Here is a 13,445-nt window from a genome sequence, read left to right as displayed (position 1 = left end):
GATCTTCAACGTGAAACTATGTTTCAATGTCGCACTTGGAAGGCTGGGCGTCGTTTTAAAATTGGACAATTGCCAAATTGACTATGAAAATAAAATGTCAAATTATTTTGAAATACAGGGTACACACAGCAAAAACCCCACTCATTGCGGGATTGTTATTACAATAGATTTCACTTTTCTTAAACAAATAAATCACAATAAATGCAATGTACAGCCTGTTAAAATGTAACATGACTCTGGGAGGGATGGCATCAATTAGTACAGACAAACATTCAATTATTTGCACATCAATTTGGATGCAAACATTCATCATTGTTTAATTATATTTCGCTTTCATGTTTTTTGCTAAAACTTGGTAGATCTCTGATTCTCATTAAGATCGAAATTGTCAAGTTTTAAGAGAATAATGTGGACTATACATTTAGTATATTGAGCCGTCTGTTTTTATTAATATTACATACAAAATTGAAACTGTACTGTAAGCCACACAGTTATAAAAGGATTTATTTCCAAAATAAGGTCATAAATTTGACAGGGCGATTTAATTAATGTAATACGCGTCTGTCTAGACATATTATTTGATTCAATACACTTTTAAATACATCGATACTTTAAACAAACAAATCGTCATGATATCTGGTAGGACTGGAATTATTTTTTTGGATTGGTTCTTTAAGAAAAAATTGTAACATCCATTTAAATCGAAACAATAAAAAAATATTTTCACACTATATTATGATGTTTCTACTTTTCCAACGTGGGCAAATACCACAGACCCTTGCTCCAGAGCAGCATGGGTTATCGCGACGTCTGGTCAGGAGTTACCCTGTTTGCCTACGAGGCCACGAATAATTACTCGACTTTATATGGGATATGAATGCTCCTTACTAGACTGTGCTGTTGCGCAGGATGGTCTAGTGCTACGCTGGCCGTAAATAACATAAGACCCATTGTCAAATGACCTTGACTCCTATCATAGAGCATATTGCGAGTAAAATAGGATTGAGCTTGTTTATGAGAGAATTTATATGTTATTCCATTTCAAAATATAAATGCATTAATCGAAATGCTTAATCCCCAAAAAATTCCATGTATGAACGTATGCCCCAATATAAAATATTTTTATAAACTTATTCAACATGTTTGCATTCCACACAAACCGACTGAACAATTTAATTAATTTAATTTTGATTTGCTTTTCAGTTGGCTTCGTTTAATAACGATAAAACTATTTGAATGACATTTATGAAGAATGAAACAACACACAAACATTTATCTGTAAAGTGATAGTGTTATTCATTTTCAGGAGCGAATACAATTGCTATGGTTTCGTTTTGTATCTCACGTATCGACAACGCGTCAAAAGCTCTTTCAAAGTCATTAAACAGTAGTTCCCGAAACTGAGTACAGCGGGACAATAAACGAAATCACTGCGTAAACATTATTAATGGATTTAATTGTCCCGCGGTATTCATACGTAAATGTCAGGACACGAGTCTTTTGTGCGGTGACATCGATTGCAAAAGGACACAGACTCTATGGTAAACATAATTTGTTTTTCTAGACAATGACTTTACTCCAGTCGACAAACATGTGGGTCGAACCATTTCGTGATAGTAAATGTTTTACGGAAGTTGTGTAATAAAATCAACAGTTGTCAATTTGTTTCTGTCAATAACAATATAATGCTCATGATTTATTTATACGACCTAATTCCATGTTGTTTCAAAATATCTGCAGTTCATTGTTCCATAGATGCGTCCAGCAATTATTTTGTACAGCTATAAAACAATAAATATAATTTTCCTAGTTTGAGCGCAGCGAATTAGAGGAAAATTATTTTCCTTTGCATAAGAAAGTCTCCTGTAGGGGTGGCTCAGTGTATTGTTTTGGCGGGCAAATATGCTCGTGGAATAGCCATTCGGCTTTGCGATACGAACCAGAGAACACGTAAATTTTCTTAATATTTTATTGGATATAAAATATTGACAAGTTTTCTCATGAAAATGATTATCTGAATGAATATAGTCAGTTGTTGTGTTTTTGTATGTAAACTATATGAGCGTTAATTCATGTATGAGTTATGAAATCTATATCAAAATGTGAATTGTTCACATTTGTTTATTGTCATACGTTATAAATGTGTCATCTGGTCGTACGCATAGATACCAAAATACAAGCTGTATTTTCAATTTATATCGTTGTGTTTGTTGTTTATTTAGGAGACGTGTAAGGTATAAGGAATTATGTATGTCCTTTAATATAATAACGTTCAAACGGTAAATTACAAAAGCCGGTTGATAACTTGTTAACGTAAAGCATACGAGTAAATTAACATAATATTGACGTGCATGAACAAGTTTGTATCGTTTGAGAAACTTTTCATTTATAATTATGTACGTAAATTGTGTACATGCATTACTGTAATCACAAGCAATATTGTTATATTTTTAATAGTGTTATATCAAATATATTTATAATAATAATAACAATAATAGTAATAATAATAATTTAATATAATATAATCATAAATACTAATTGCTGATGTTTATGTTCACATATTGATTTATTATATTTGAAACCAAGAACGAACACACATTGTTTATTGATTGAACGCGACAAATGAAAACTTTCTATCTGTTTCAACACAAGTTATCATTTAAAAACAGAACTATCATTAACAAAATCTTAGATTATGCCGAATGAATTTTCTGAGAACGAATTAAAACTAAGCTCAGACCAAGAAACTATTTTTGTAGCTCAAATTCATTAGTAAAAATTCTGAATACCGCCGGCAACATGCTGAGACTTTGATAGCGTTCTACCGAACATTTGCACTGCACGCTCGGGTATACGTGCTTGTCAAAACTTTAAAAAGTTATGTCGTCCGGTAAATAATGTACTCGGATATGTAAACATGTTCACCCCAAATGTTTAATTTTGGTACGTAGCTTCAAAATATTGTTTTCATTATTTATTCATCTACGCGTCTCATGTGGACCTCTGGGGGAAACTTGCATTAATAACATCGTCAACATACACCATAAATAGCCAGTAAAGCCAACATGATTCCTTAATCGTATGTGACATTGAACAAATACTTGCAAATCATCACCGATGACTTAACACTTGAGCAAAGCTGTTTTGCAAACCTGTTATATGGCATGTAAATCATCAGCATAACTTACATTTGCTCCATGCGTATGGTACAAGGAAATAGCCGGTCAAGTTCGGTAAAAGGCATGGTGCCTGAATGCCCTTGTACCAGGTCCTGTTTTAGACCTTCATCTGAGCAAATGGCACGCGGTATAAGTGGGATCGTTAGTAATGTCTATGGTCATGACATGCATGACATGATCACATCAGATCATTGCAACAGTCCCAGATTGAGTAATGAATACATTTACTACTATACGCCCGTGTTTATAAGTGAATGATGATGGTGACTATGGTGATGATGGCGATGATGACGATAATGATGATGTTTGTGGAAATGATGATGATAATGGTGATGATGACGATGACGATGATGATGATGATGATGATGATGATGATGATGATGATGATGATGATGATGATGGTGATGATGGTGATGATGATGATGATGATGATGATAATGATGATGATGATGATGATGATGATGATGATGATGATGATGGTGATGATGATGATGATGATGATGATGATGATGATGATGACGATGATGATGATGATGACGATGATGATGATGATGATGATGATGATGATGATGATGATGATGATGATGATGATGATGATGATGATGATGATGATGATGATGATGATGATGATGATGATGATGATGATGATGATGATGATGATGATGATGATGATGATGATGATGATGATGATGATGACGATGATGATGATGACGATGATGATGATGATGATGATGACGATGATGATGATGATGATGATGATGATGATGATGATGATGATGATGATGATGATGATGATGATGATGATGATGATGATGATGATGATGACGATGATGATGATGACGATGATGATGATGATGATGATGATGATGATGATGATGATGATGATGATGATGATGATGATGATGATGATGATGGTGATGATGATGATGATGATGATGATGATGATGATGATGATGATGATGATGATGATGATGATGATGATGATGATGATGATGACGATGATGATGATGACGATGATGATGATGATGATGACGACGATGATGATGATGATGATGATGTTGTGATGATGATAAACTATTCACCTCAAGTTAATCTGTGTATATTATATACAAAGTGTAGATTGATTCTACTCGCCTCTATATCCCCGGCCAAGATGTTTTTTACCTTGAAGTGCTGACCTTTTTTTAAGCTATCTTGACCACGCCGGGTATCCGGATACTTTGATAACAGATGGCACTTGATACCAGATAACAACAAAAGCCACGCGCGAGAGTTGAGTTCATCAGCTTTTTTGCATTTATGTTCTGTTCATTTGGTTTTCAGACACGTAACATTGTTTGGTCGATGAGTGGTATATTACTTTCGTATTGTGGAGCAAGAAAGTCGTGAACAAAACAGTGGATTATAAAAAAAGAGATACAATTTCATCGATAATCGTCATGAATTCGATGATCAGTACGTATTTCAACAATTTTTTTTATATTGGAAATCAATCAAGAACGTGCCAACTAATCGAAATAAACGATCAATATGTCCATTAATGTTACAACATGTTAAATTTTAGTTGAAGAACGTATTTGATGAAATTCATATGTTTTAAGAGTCGCATGCCAAATTTTCATGGACACTTCTTTTACCGATCATCTCAAAGACAATGGCACTTCGATTCCAGATAACTCGACACTATTTACCAGATATAACACACTCTATTTAGTGAATCAGAAATGCAGAATTCGCTGTGGAATACTACTATAGTAAGCAGGCAATAAATAAAAATGTATGTACTGACGTAAATTAAAAACGAATTACCGAAACATGGTCTTATCCCTTTGGAATATGATAATAAAACGGAAAGGGAAGTGTAAAGGGAAGTGCTTCCTATAAAAAGAGCTCAATATAAAGGGAGTTTTCTAATCTCTTTTAAATGTTTTGACTACGCATTAGTATCGTCTTCATGATGCGATTCTAATGAGCACCATGACAAAGGATTTTATGGGGTGTATTGGCCGCTTTAAGACCCCTTGCTCCCCTTATCTAGAGTCCTGCTATACGTTCAATTGAACACAGTCCTGTTGATCCACATGATCCGTTGTAATTTCAATTCTCTTAATCCCAATTTACCACTTACAAACAAGTGTATTATTTAGACAATTATTTCGGTCGTCACTTGAAATATATTACTTTAGATATAAACATTTGAATCTTATTTAAAATTTGCACTTATTATTATATAAATTAATAGTAAAAAGATTTTTGAAAACGAACAACGCCATTGGTTATATTTTACATGTGTATGTAATTTCGCTATGCATAGATTCTCAATGTGTCGGGCTTAACAATGAAAATTGATTCGTACTTCAAAATTTTTGGTAAGAATAGCCATAATATACATAAATTCATTTCAGGTAGAATATAAAACTCGGTTATCAGAGTGCCCAATTTGTTGAAAGTCTCGGTTATCCGGAGTGCCCTATATCGGGAATCAAAGTATCCGCAACTTCATGAATACCACCTATTAAAACATGCTCCATCTTCGTTTATATGTAATTATATGAATCAAAATGTCAGTATTTGAAGCACAGTGATTACTCTACATGCTGGAATTTCAAACAACTTCTTGCAATATATTTCTAAGTAGTTTAATTTTGTTGAAATGTTTAGTGTTCCTCCAGTTTATGCTGTTTTCCGACCGAATATTCTATTTTTTTGGGAAAAATCTACAATTCTTTCGTGATATTTTTCTTTGCAATAGAAAAGGATACATCATTTATAAATCGACCGCCTTGTCTAAAAAACTAATCTTTATGACATAACTTAAAAAACCCGATGAACTTACCTTTCGCGTGTGGCTTTTGTTGTTATCTGGTATCGAAGTGCCATCTGTTATCAAAGTATCCGCATACCCAGCGTGTTGACTGACCCATGTCTTTTGTACATCGTTCCAATGTCCTAAACATTGTGGACAGGTTTGATGAAGAACCTTCAATCGATAAAGGTGACATGGACCGGACACGATTAAGGGCCCTTACTTTTGATCTTACAGTTTAATTTTCATCTTTTACCGGCGTGACTGCCTCATACCGTTTACACATCGTTTCAATTACCAAGACATTGCAGAAAACATTCATGAACATTCTTCACAAGACATAGTAGATATGAAGCAGTAACGAAAAGAGGGACTCAAACCGTTGACTTCGATGCATGACTTTAACTTTGAGCCGGCGAGACCTTACTCATACCTTTCTGCACATCCTCCCAATGCCCTTACCATTTAACAAGTTTAATGAAATCCTTCAAAGGGTTAATGAGATATGGAACGGAGACAAAAAAAAGCTATTTTTTACCTTTCCGTGGCGGCATTGACCTTGGGCGGCTTGACGTTCTCGTGCATGTTTCAATGCCCTCAATGTCTGAGACATCAAATGTTACGAGCTTTAGTAAATGGCAATTTGAGATATAACCATTATGTTGTGTTTGCTTTTTGGTAGTATTTTGTGTTTCTAAACGTAACATAAGCCAGTCTTTCAAACATGCACACGTTCCGTTTCCGTTTAGGTGCACGATCTTTTAAACGCATTAAACATATTTGTTCAGAAGAACAAAACACTTAATTAATTAACGGAAGAGGAAGTCGAAGGGTTTTACTAGAGAATGTTTGCATAGAATATTAATCGAATCTAAAGCATTTGCAGAAAAATGGTTAATGACAGCGATTTGATGTTCTATACAATTAAATACAATGTCTCAACTAGGATACAATCCTAATAGTGATGTATTCCAATAAAGGATAAAACCTAATGGTGTAATTACAAAAAATGCACTTTATAAGAGTAGAAATTATAGCAATACAAGTTTAAAAGAATAATCATTCACACGAACGTGTGAGATTCCATTAGCAGCATTTGCTTAACACCTTTCTTGATTATGTCACAGTGCTGTGGAAAATTGCTGAAAGCTTTCAACGGAAATTTATTTAGGACCTTATAAGATCAGTTTTCAATTTCATGGGGTAGAAGCGGCGTTTTGTGTTTAATAATGAGCAATATGAATATATGGACGCAATCGGAAAATCTCTGGCTATCCTTGTGGCTATTAACACCGAAGACGCATTTTGCATTGCAATTTTGAGATGACATTATGTTAAATATCAAGTAACTTAAATGGCATAAATATTTAGCAATATTGTAGTACTGTCAGTTTCATACAGTTTCTTAACATTAAGCACAAACAAAAGCACTGTTTTTCCCGTAAACAGGCAAATAAAACGTACGCTTATAAAACTTTAATGCATATTCTCTCGAAAGTTATTTAATTTTACTTCGGACACCTAACGCATTTCTACCTGTATTTGCATTCGCTCAGTCTTGTCAGGTGTTACAATGTCCGCTATAAAGTCATACACGTTTTGGATAGGGTAGCGTTTTAAAGTATTGCGAGCAAGCGCAGGCTGATCCCGAGCTACGCTGGTCGCATATGGCATAAGACTTATTTCCGTACGACGCGCTCAATGGTACTCCATACAATCACCATCCACTCCAAAACAGCATGACGGAAATGTTCTTACTATTACAAATGTTTAGAAGAGGAAAACTTAAAATCATCCATACACTTGGTTAACATTTCGGACCACACCTACAATTCTGAATGAGCGCTAGTATATGTTTTATCACTATTGTATAAAGCGTACATTATACAATGATCAATAAATTCGAAAAGACAGTAAAGAGAATTATTTAGTTAGATTGTTATAACCAATATAAAGTACCAGTAGATCTATAAAATACAGATTCATTTGTTACTTCCTTATTACGCAGATATAACTCGTATCATGTATTTGATACAGTGGTCCACTTGTTTTTGCTCGGCCTTACATCGCATAATACATTATTCATATTACTGTAGTATTACATTATTTATTACATTTTCATTTCCGAACAACAAACCGTTGTTTCAAATTGTCTATTTTGTCAAAGGCGGAGTATGATTTTATTGTTTTAAACTCATACCAAAGCTGTAATTGAGTTGTTTGCAATGAGAACTCGCAATTAAAGAAATGTATATTTTACGCCGTACATCAATAATGATGTAATCGTTCAGTTTAACGTCTTGTAATGTAACGTCACTGACGTTGAAACGATGAACCCATCCGCATGTTACGCGTTCAGTTCCTTATGCGCAATGCATCGAAATCAATAGAATGTGTACACTCACTCTTTGAAGTATTTTTAATATGTAATTAAACAAAGTCATAAAATTTAACCACAATGTGTTTGATTTCTGATTTACGACCGTCAAGGGCCTACAACATTATGTACGTTGCAAGACGGTGAGTATAAAAGGACCGGACGACTGGTCTATCTTCGCAATCGCCAGCTTCCCTATTCAGCGAGGTAAGTGTGCGCAGTGTTGATGGTTAATTTAATAAAATTTCAGTCGATATTTTAAAAATAAATAAAACCGCGAATTTGAAATGCATGCTGTTAGCGTATAGCTTGTATTACAATTTTGGAACACATCTTCGACAGAATACTTGATAGCTTGTAATTGAATGGTTACACAAGTAAACGCCCTCCAAATAAATCAGAAACTATCATTCGTTTTCAATTCTGTTTTGTTTTCAGACAATCCAAGATGAACATTTTCCTTTTAACAACACTTTTCGTCGGCACCGCCATTGCCGTCGGTAAAGGTAGGGAAATGCTTTTTTTGTGTTTTTATATTTGTAAGAGAGCATTATAGTTGTATGAACGTGATTTGCGAGGATTTCATCAAATCAAACGCATGCGCTGTAGTTGTCTTGAAAGAAAACGCTCAATAAAAATAGGTTCGCGTTCAAAAATCGTTGCACGGTTAAGAAAAAATGACTTGAACACTGGCGCTCGCATTCATGCGAAAATATTTTAGAATTCCGTTAGCATGAATATAATAGTGTTCGTAATAGAATCATCTTAAATAGATACAATAGCAACATCTTTAAAAGATACAATAATTGTCCAATTAATTACTCTCCGGTGTGTTTTAACTCATAAAACACGCTCATGGGCAAATACAGTTATAAATACATGAACTCAGCCGCGTTCTGGGAAAACGAGGCTTAATTCATGTGCGGAGCGCCGCGCTCTGGGAAAGCGAGGCTTAATTCATGTGCGGAGCGCACAGGCTCATCTGGGGCGACACTTTAACCACATGCATTAATTCCCGTTTTCCCAGAGCGAGGTTCGCATGCTGATAAATGTCCGAGAGTATCAGCAAAGTATTGGAGAGCTTCAAGTGGAAATTACAAAAAATACCATGTTGTTTTATAGATAACTATTTCATTCTTTTTTGGTTTGATCTTTCTCGATTGAATTTGTCTTAAACCAATTTTGTTCAAAGCGCATGAAAAGATTATCAGCCCGATAATATTAATTCGTTACAAAAACACATATAAATAGACCACTTCATATATACATAAACACTTACACCTCTTGAATCTGATCATCTTTTCAAAATTGATAAAAAAATAAAACACAAAATAAAATTGCATAAATGTTGATTTTTTTTTAATGTGAAAAAGATATCTTCTGCGAATGTGCTATTTTTGGAAATGCAAAATTTAAGATTATACACATGTTCATACATTTCATACATATTTATTCCAAGGCGGATATGGCGGTTATGGTGGTGGCGGCGGCGGTGGATGGGGAGGTGCTGGTGGAAGTGCCGGCGGTGGTTGGAGCACTGATAACAGCAATGGAGGTGAGACTTTCTCTCGCACTCATAACACATAACAGTATTAAATTATGAATCCCGCCCAAACCCACCCTTGAAAATAAAAAAAAAGTAAAATGTGTGTAACTAAAATAATCGTAGCGTACATTTCAAGAAGAAGTAAGAAAACAAAGAATTATTTAAGGTTTAAATGAAATTTCTGTAAAAAATTTATTCGGTGCATTAAAGCGTGCCTATTTGCTACTCTTTTGCAAACGTTTTCAAAGGTGCAGCGACAAAGAATTTTGTCTACACTCCCTATCTAGTTAGTATTCATCGCGATCATATAGTCTTTATTACCTAATCAGTTAATTATTCAAAGTTTTTGAAAAACCACACTGCAGCAAACAAGAAAAACGGTTCGCCCGCGGATGTACATAAAGATCAGAGATGGATTTCCTCTCTCAGATTACAATTCTTTTTCGGAGGTTTTTCTTATATGTAAAGTCGTTTAATTCTGCATTTACGTATCACTTTCGTTAAGTGCATAATCAAGCTGTCTCCATTGATAGCTTCTACCCTCGGCAATATTTTTATAATAGCGATAGGTTTAATGAGATAGCAGACAATTACATACTTGAATTATGTGGTTGGTCAGAAAGTGGCGGATGGGGCGGCCAAGGCGGATGGAGTGGTCAAGGTGGATGGAGCGGCCAAGGTGGATCGGGCGGCCAAGGCGGATGGAGTGGCCAAGGTGGATGGAGTGGCCAAGGCGGATCGGGCGGCCAAGGTGGATGGAGCGGCTCGGGATCAGGTTCCGGCAGCGGCTGGGGATCTGGTTCAGGAAGCGGCTGGGGATCAGGTTCCGGTAGCGGCTGGGGATCTGGTTCCGGTAGCGGATGGGGATCTGGTTCCGGATGGGGATCTGGCGGCGGCAGTGGGGGCGGTAGCACTGGCGGTTCAGGGGGAATCAAAATTCTAATTGCTGGTGAGTCTGACTTTGATAATTAATGTGGATTGTGCGTAGTTAATTAAGTATAGTACAGGCATCCACATTTACAAGTAGAACACCAACCACACAAAATAGAAATTTTCTGAACTAAATTTATTTGATTTTTTTTTACGAACGCTTTAAATTTTCGGTGTCATTTAAGGTGGAGCCGGAGGTTCAGGTTCAGGTTCCGGTAGTGGATGGGGATCTGGTTCCGGTAGCGGATGGGGATCAGGTTCCGGTAGCGGCTGGGGATCTGGTTCCGGTAGCGGCTGGGGATCTGGTTCCGGTAGCAGCTGGGGATCTGGTTCCGGTAGCGGCTGGGGATCTGGTTCCGGTAGCGGCTGGGGATCTGGTTCCGGTAGCGGCTGGGGATCTGGTTCCGGTAGCGGCTGGGGATCTGGTTCCGGTAGCGGCTGGGGATCTGGTTCCGGTAGCGGATGGGGATCTGGTTCCAGTGGAATCTCAATCGGCGGCCAATCCGGTGGCGGTGGAGCGACAAGTGGAGGCTTTGGAAGAATCGGAGGTGGTGGCAAGAGTAAGTAGGCCTATATGAGTATTATAACATTCAATAAATGAGCCTAGCTCTGTGAAAATTGGGATTTATGCGTGTACGCTAAGTGTAGTCCCTGATTAGCATGCACAGTCCAATCAGGGACGACACTTTCCGCTTTTAATGGATTTTTTTTGTTTAAAAGAAATCACTTCTAAACGAAAATCCAGTTTAAGCGGAAATTGTCGACCCTGATAAGGTTGTGCAAACTACACAGGCTAATCGTGGACGATTTTTTTGCACATGAACGAAACTCCCTTTAGTCAAAGCACGGCTTAAAAGTATTCAAAATCAAATTGTGTGCAAATTAAAAGCACGAAGTAAAACATTGGATATTTCTCGTAACATTTTTTGGGTTCAGCGAATCATCGATAGCAAACGGATAAAAATGAAGCTCTTGAAACAACACATAACGACATCTTATTTATTATCATTCCAGAATACTAGACTCATCGAATAGACACCAGTTGTTTACGAAATATCGCCGACAATGATATGCCAATGTCCACTTGGTCACCTCACTACCCGACTACTGTGGTACTACTGCTATTACGACGACGACGGACTGTTAAACCGACGAGATCTTCTGCCTTTTCTAGCTAGCACTCTCTTTGTTAGTGTTCCCTAATAACTGTATTTCGATGCATGTATTTTCCTTGTTATTGAACGGCTTTTAAGCAATAAATAGTATGCAAAAAATAGTGCAGAGTTTTAGATTATTACAAAAAGGCATATCCGAGAAAAGCGTTGTTCGAATGCCGAAAAAGCTGCAGACTTCCAACATTTGATAAAATGAGGCAGGCTATTTACAAAAACACCACTCCATAACATGTAGGCATTACGAAACTGCAGGAACAATAGGATGAGAGGAATTCTTGTTATAGTCCGCTAATCCTCCATGGTAGGAAAGTGACCAATTGCTTATCCTTTTCCCACTTACAGGCAAAGTAAAAATGGCTATGTGCAAACGGCATAAAACCAGAACAGACTGCGAGTAACTCGCAGTCTGTTCAGGTTTAATGCTGTGCGCTGCTCATCAGTATCTAAGAGTTGAAAATGAAGCCTTTAAAATTTGCATTAAGTAAGAATGATCTGTAATTAAATATATATTCTGCGGGACTACAAATGCGTAAAAATACGTATCTTGGTAGTAAAGATTTATACAATGCAAGACAATGCAGACAGCTCAGCACAAGCCATACAATGATAAAAGATATAGCTTCACACTGTTCAATTATTGAAATCATTATAATTTACTGTTTCAATTGTGTTGAATTGTATATTTAGAATAATGTTAACATCGCGGAAACTGCCGCAAACCTTCAGACATTGGGGTTTGCAGAATATAAGGCCGTTTTTTTCACATCTGAAATGGAATATTAACAAGAACATACACATTGTCGCATTCAGGTCTTGATATATGGAAAAATAATATGTTTCAGTCCAAACTAGCACCGTACAACACTGTAGTCACCTGTTTATTTGAATACAACATTATTGACCGAAAAAGGCCTCTACCGATATGCAAAGATAAACAGCTTTCGTAATAAAAATATCCACGACATTCTCACATAAAACCGAAAAAGGCGCTGATTGAAATCCTAAAAATGAAAATAAATGACAATGTTTGCGACTACACTTATAACACATATGATATGAGATGAAAATCTGACAATATAACATAATTTAAATATTTATCGTTATTTGTATAATCATCCTTAGAAAAATAAAATGTTAAAAGCTAAAACAAAGAGATAAAGCAAGAAATAACCTTTAAAGTTTTAATCCACATGTATGTTTTATTACACTGCATTTTTTATAAAACGGCATATCCAGTCAACTCACAACGAGGTTCCAATATTAAGCAAGACTCGAGCAAGCGTATGAACACTGCTTCTTTTTGTCCATGCCAATACGTTGACATTTGGCCAGGGTTCGTTCACCAGTATACATTAAAACGGATCCAATACAATTATGATTTGTTCTAACATAAAAATCGTCAAGTTATTCACAATTTTTAATAATTCTTATT

The 13,445-nt window shown here is 36.1% G+C and overlaps 1 protein-coding gene across 1 annotated transcript in view; it reads left to right on the top strand.

Annotated features, from left to right (window-relative positions):
* The first annotated feature begins 8,478 nt into the window (after positions 1–8,478).
* LOC127839085 (fibroin heavy chain-like) overlaps positions 8,479–13,445 on the top strand; it is a 278,358-nt gene continuing 273,391 nt past the window's right edge. The window contains exons 1-5 of the mRNA XM_052367276.1: positions 8,479–8,569; positions 8,801–8,868; positions 9,822–9,917; positions 10,528–10,857; positions 11,024–11,287. Coding sequence (XP_052223236.1) covers positions 8,811–8,868; positions 9,822–9,917; positions 10,528–10,857; positions 11,024–11,287 — 748 coding nt within the window. The 5' untranslated portion in view covers positions 8,479–8,569; positions 8,801–8,810. The remainder of the gene's footprint in view (positions 8,570–8,800; positions 8,869–9,821; positions 9,918–10,527; positions 10,858–11,023; positions 11,288–13,445) is intronic.

The sequence above is a fragment of the Dreissena polymorpha genome, chromosome 7, assembly GCF_020536995.1.
Source record: "Dreissena polymorpha isolate Duluth1 chromosome 7, UMN_Dpol_1.0, whole genome shotgun sequence".
NCBI lineage: Eukaryota > Metazoa > Mollusca > Bivalvia > Myida > Dreissenidae > Dreissena > Dreissena polymorpha.
Note: the sequence above shows the minus strand (reverse complement) of the source record. Positions and strands in the feature narration are given on the sequence as shown.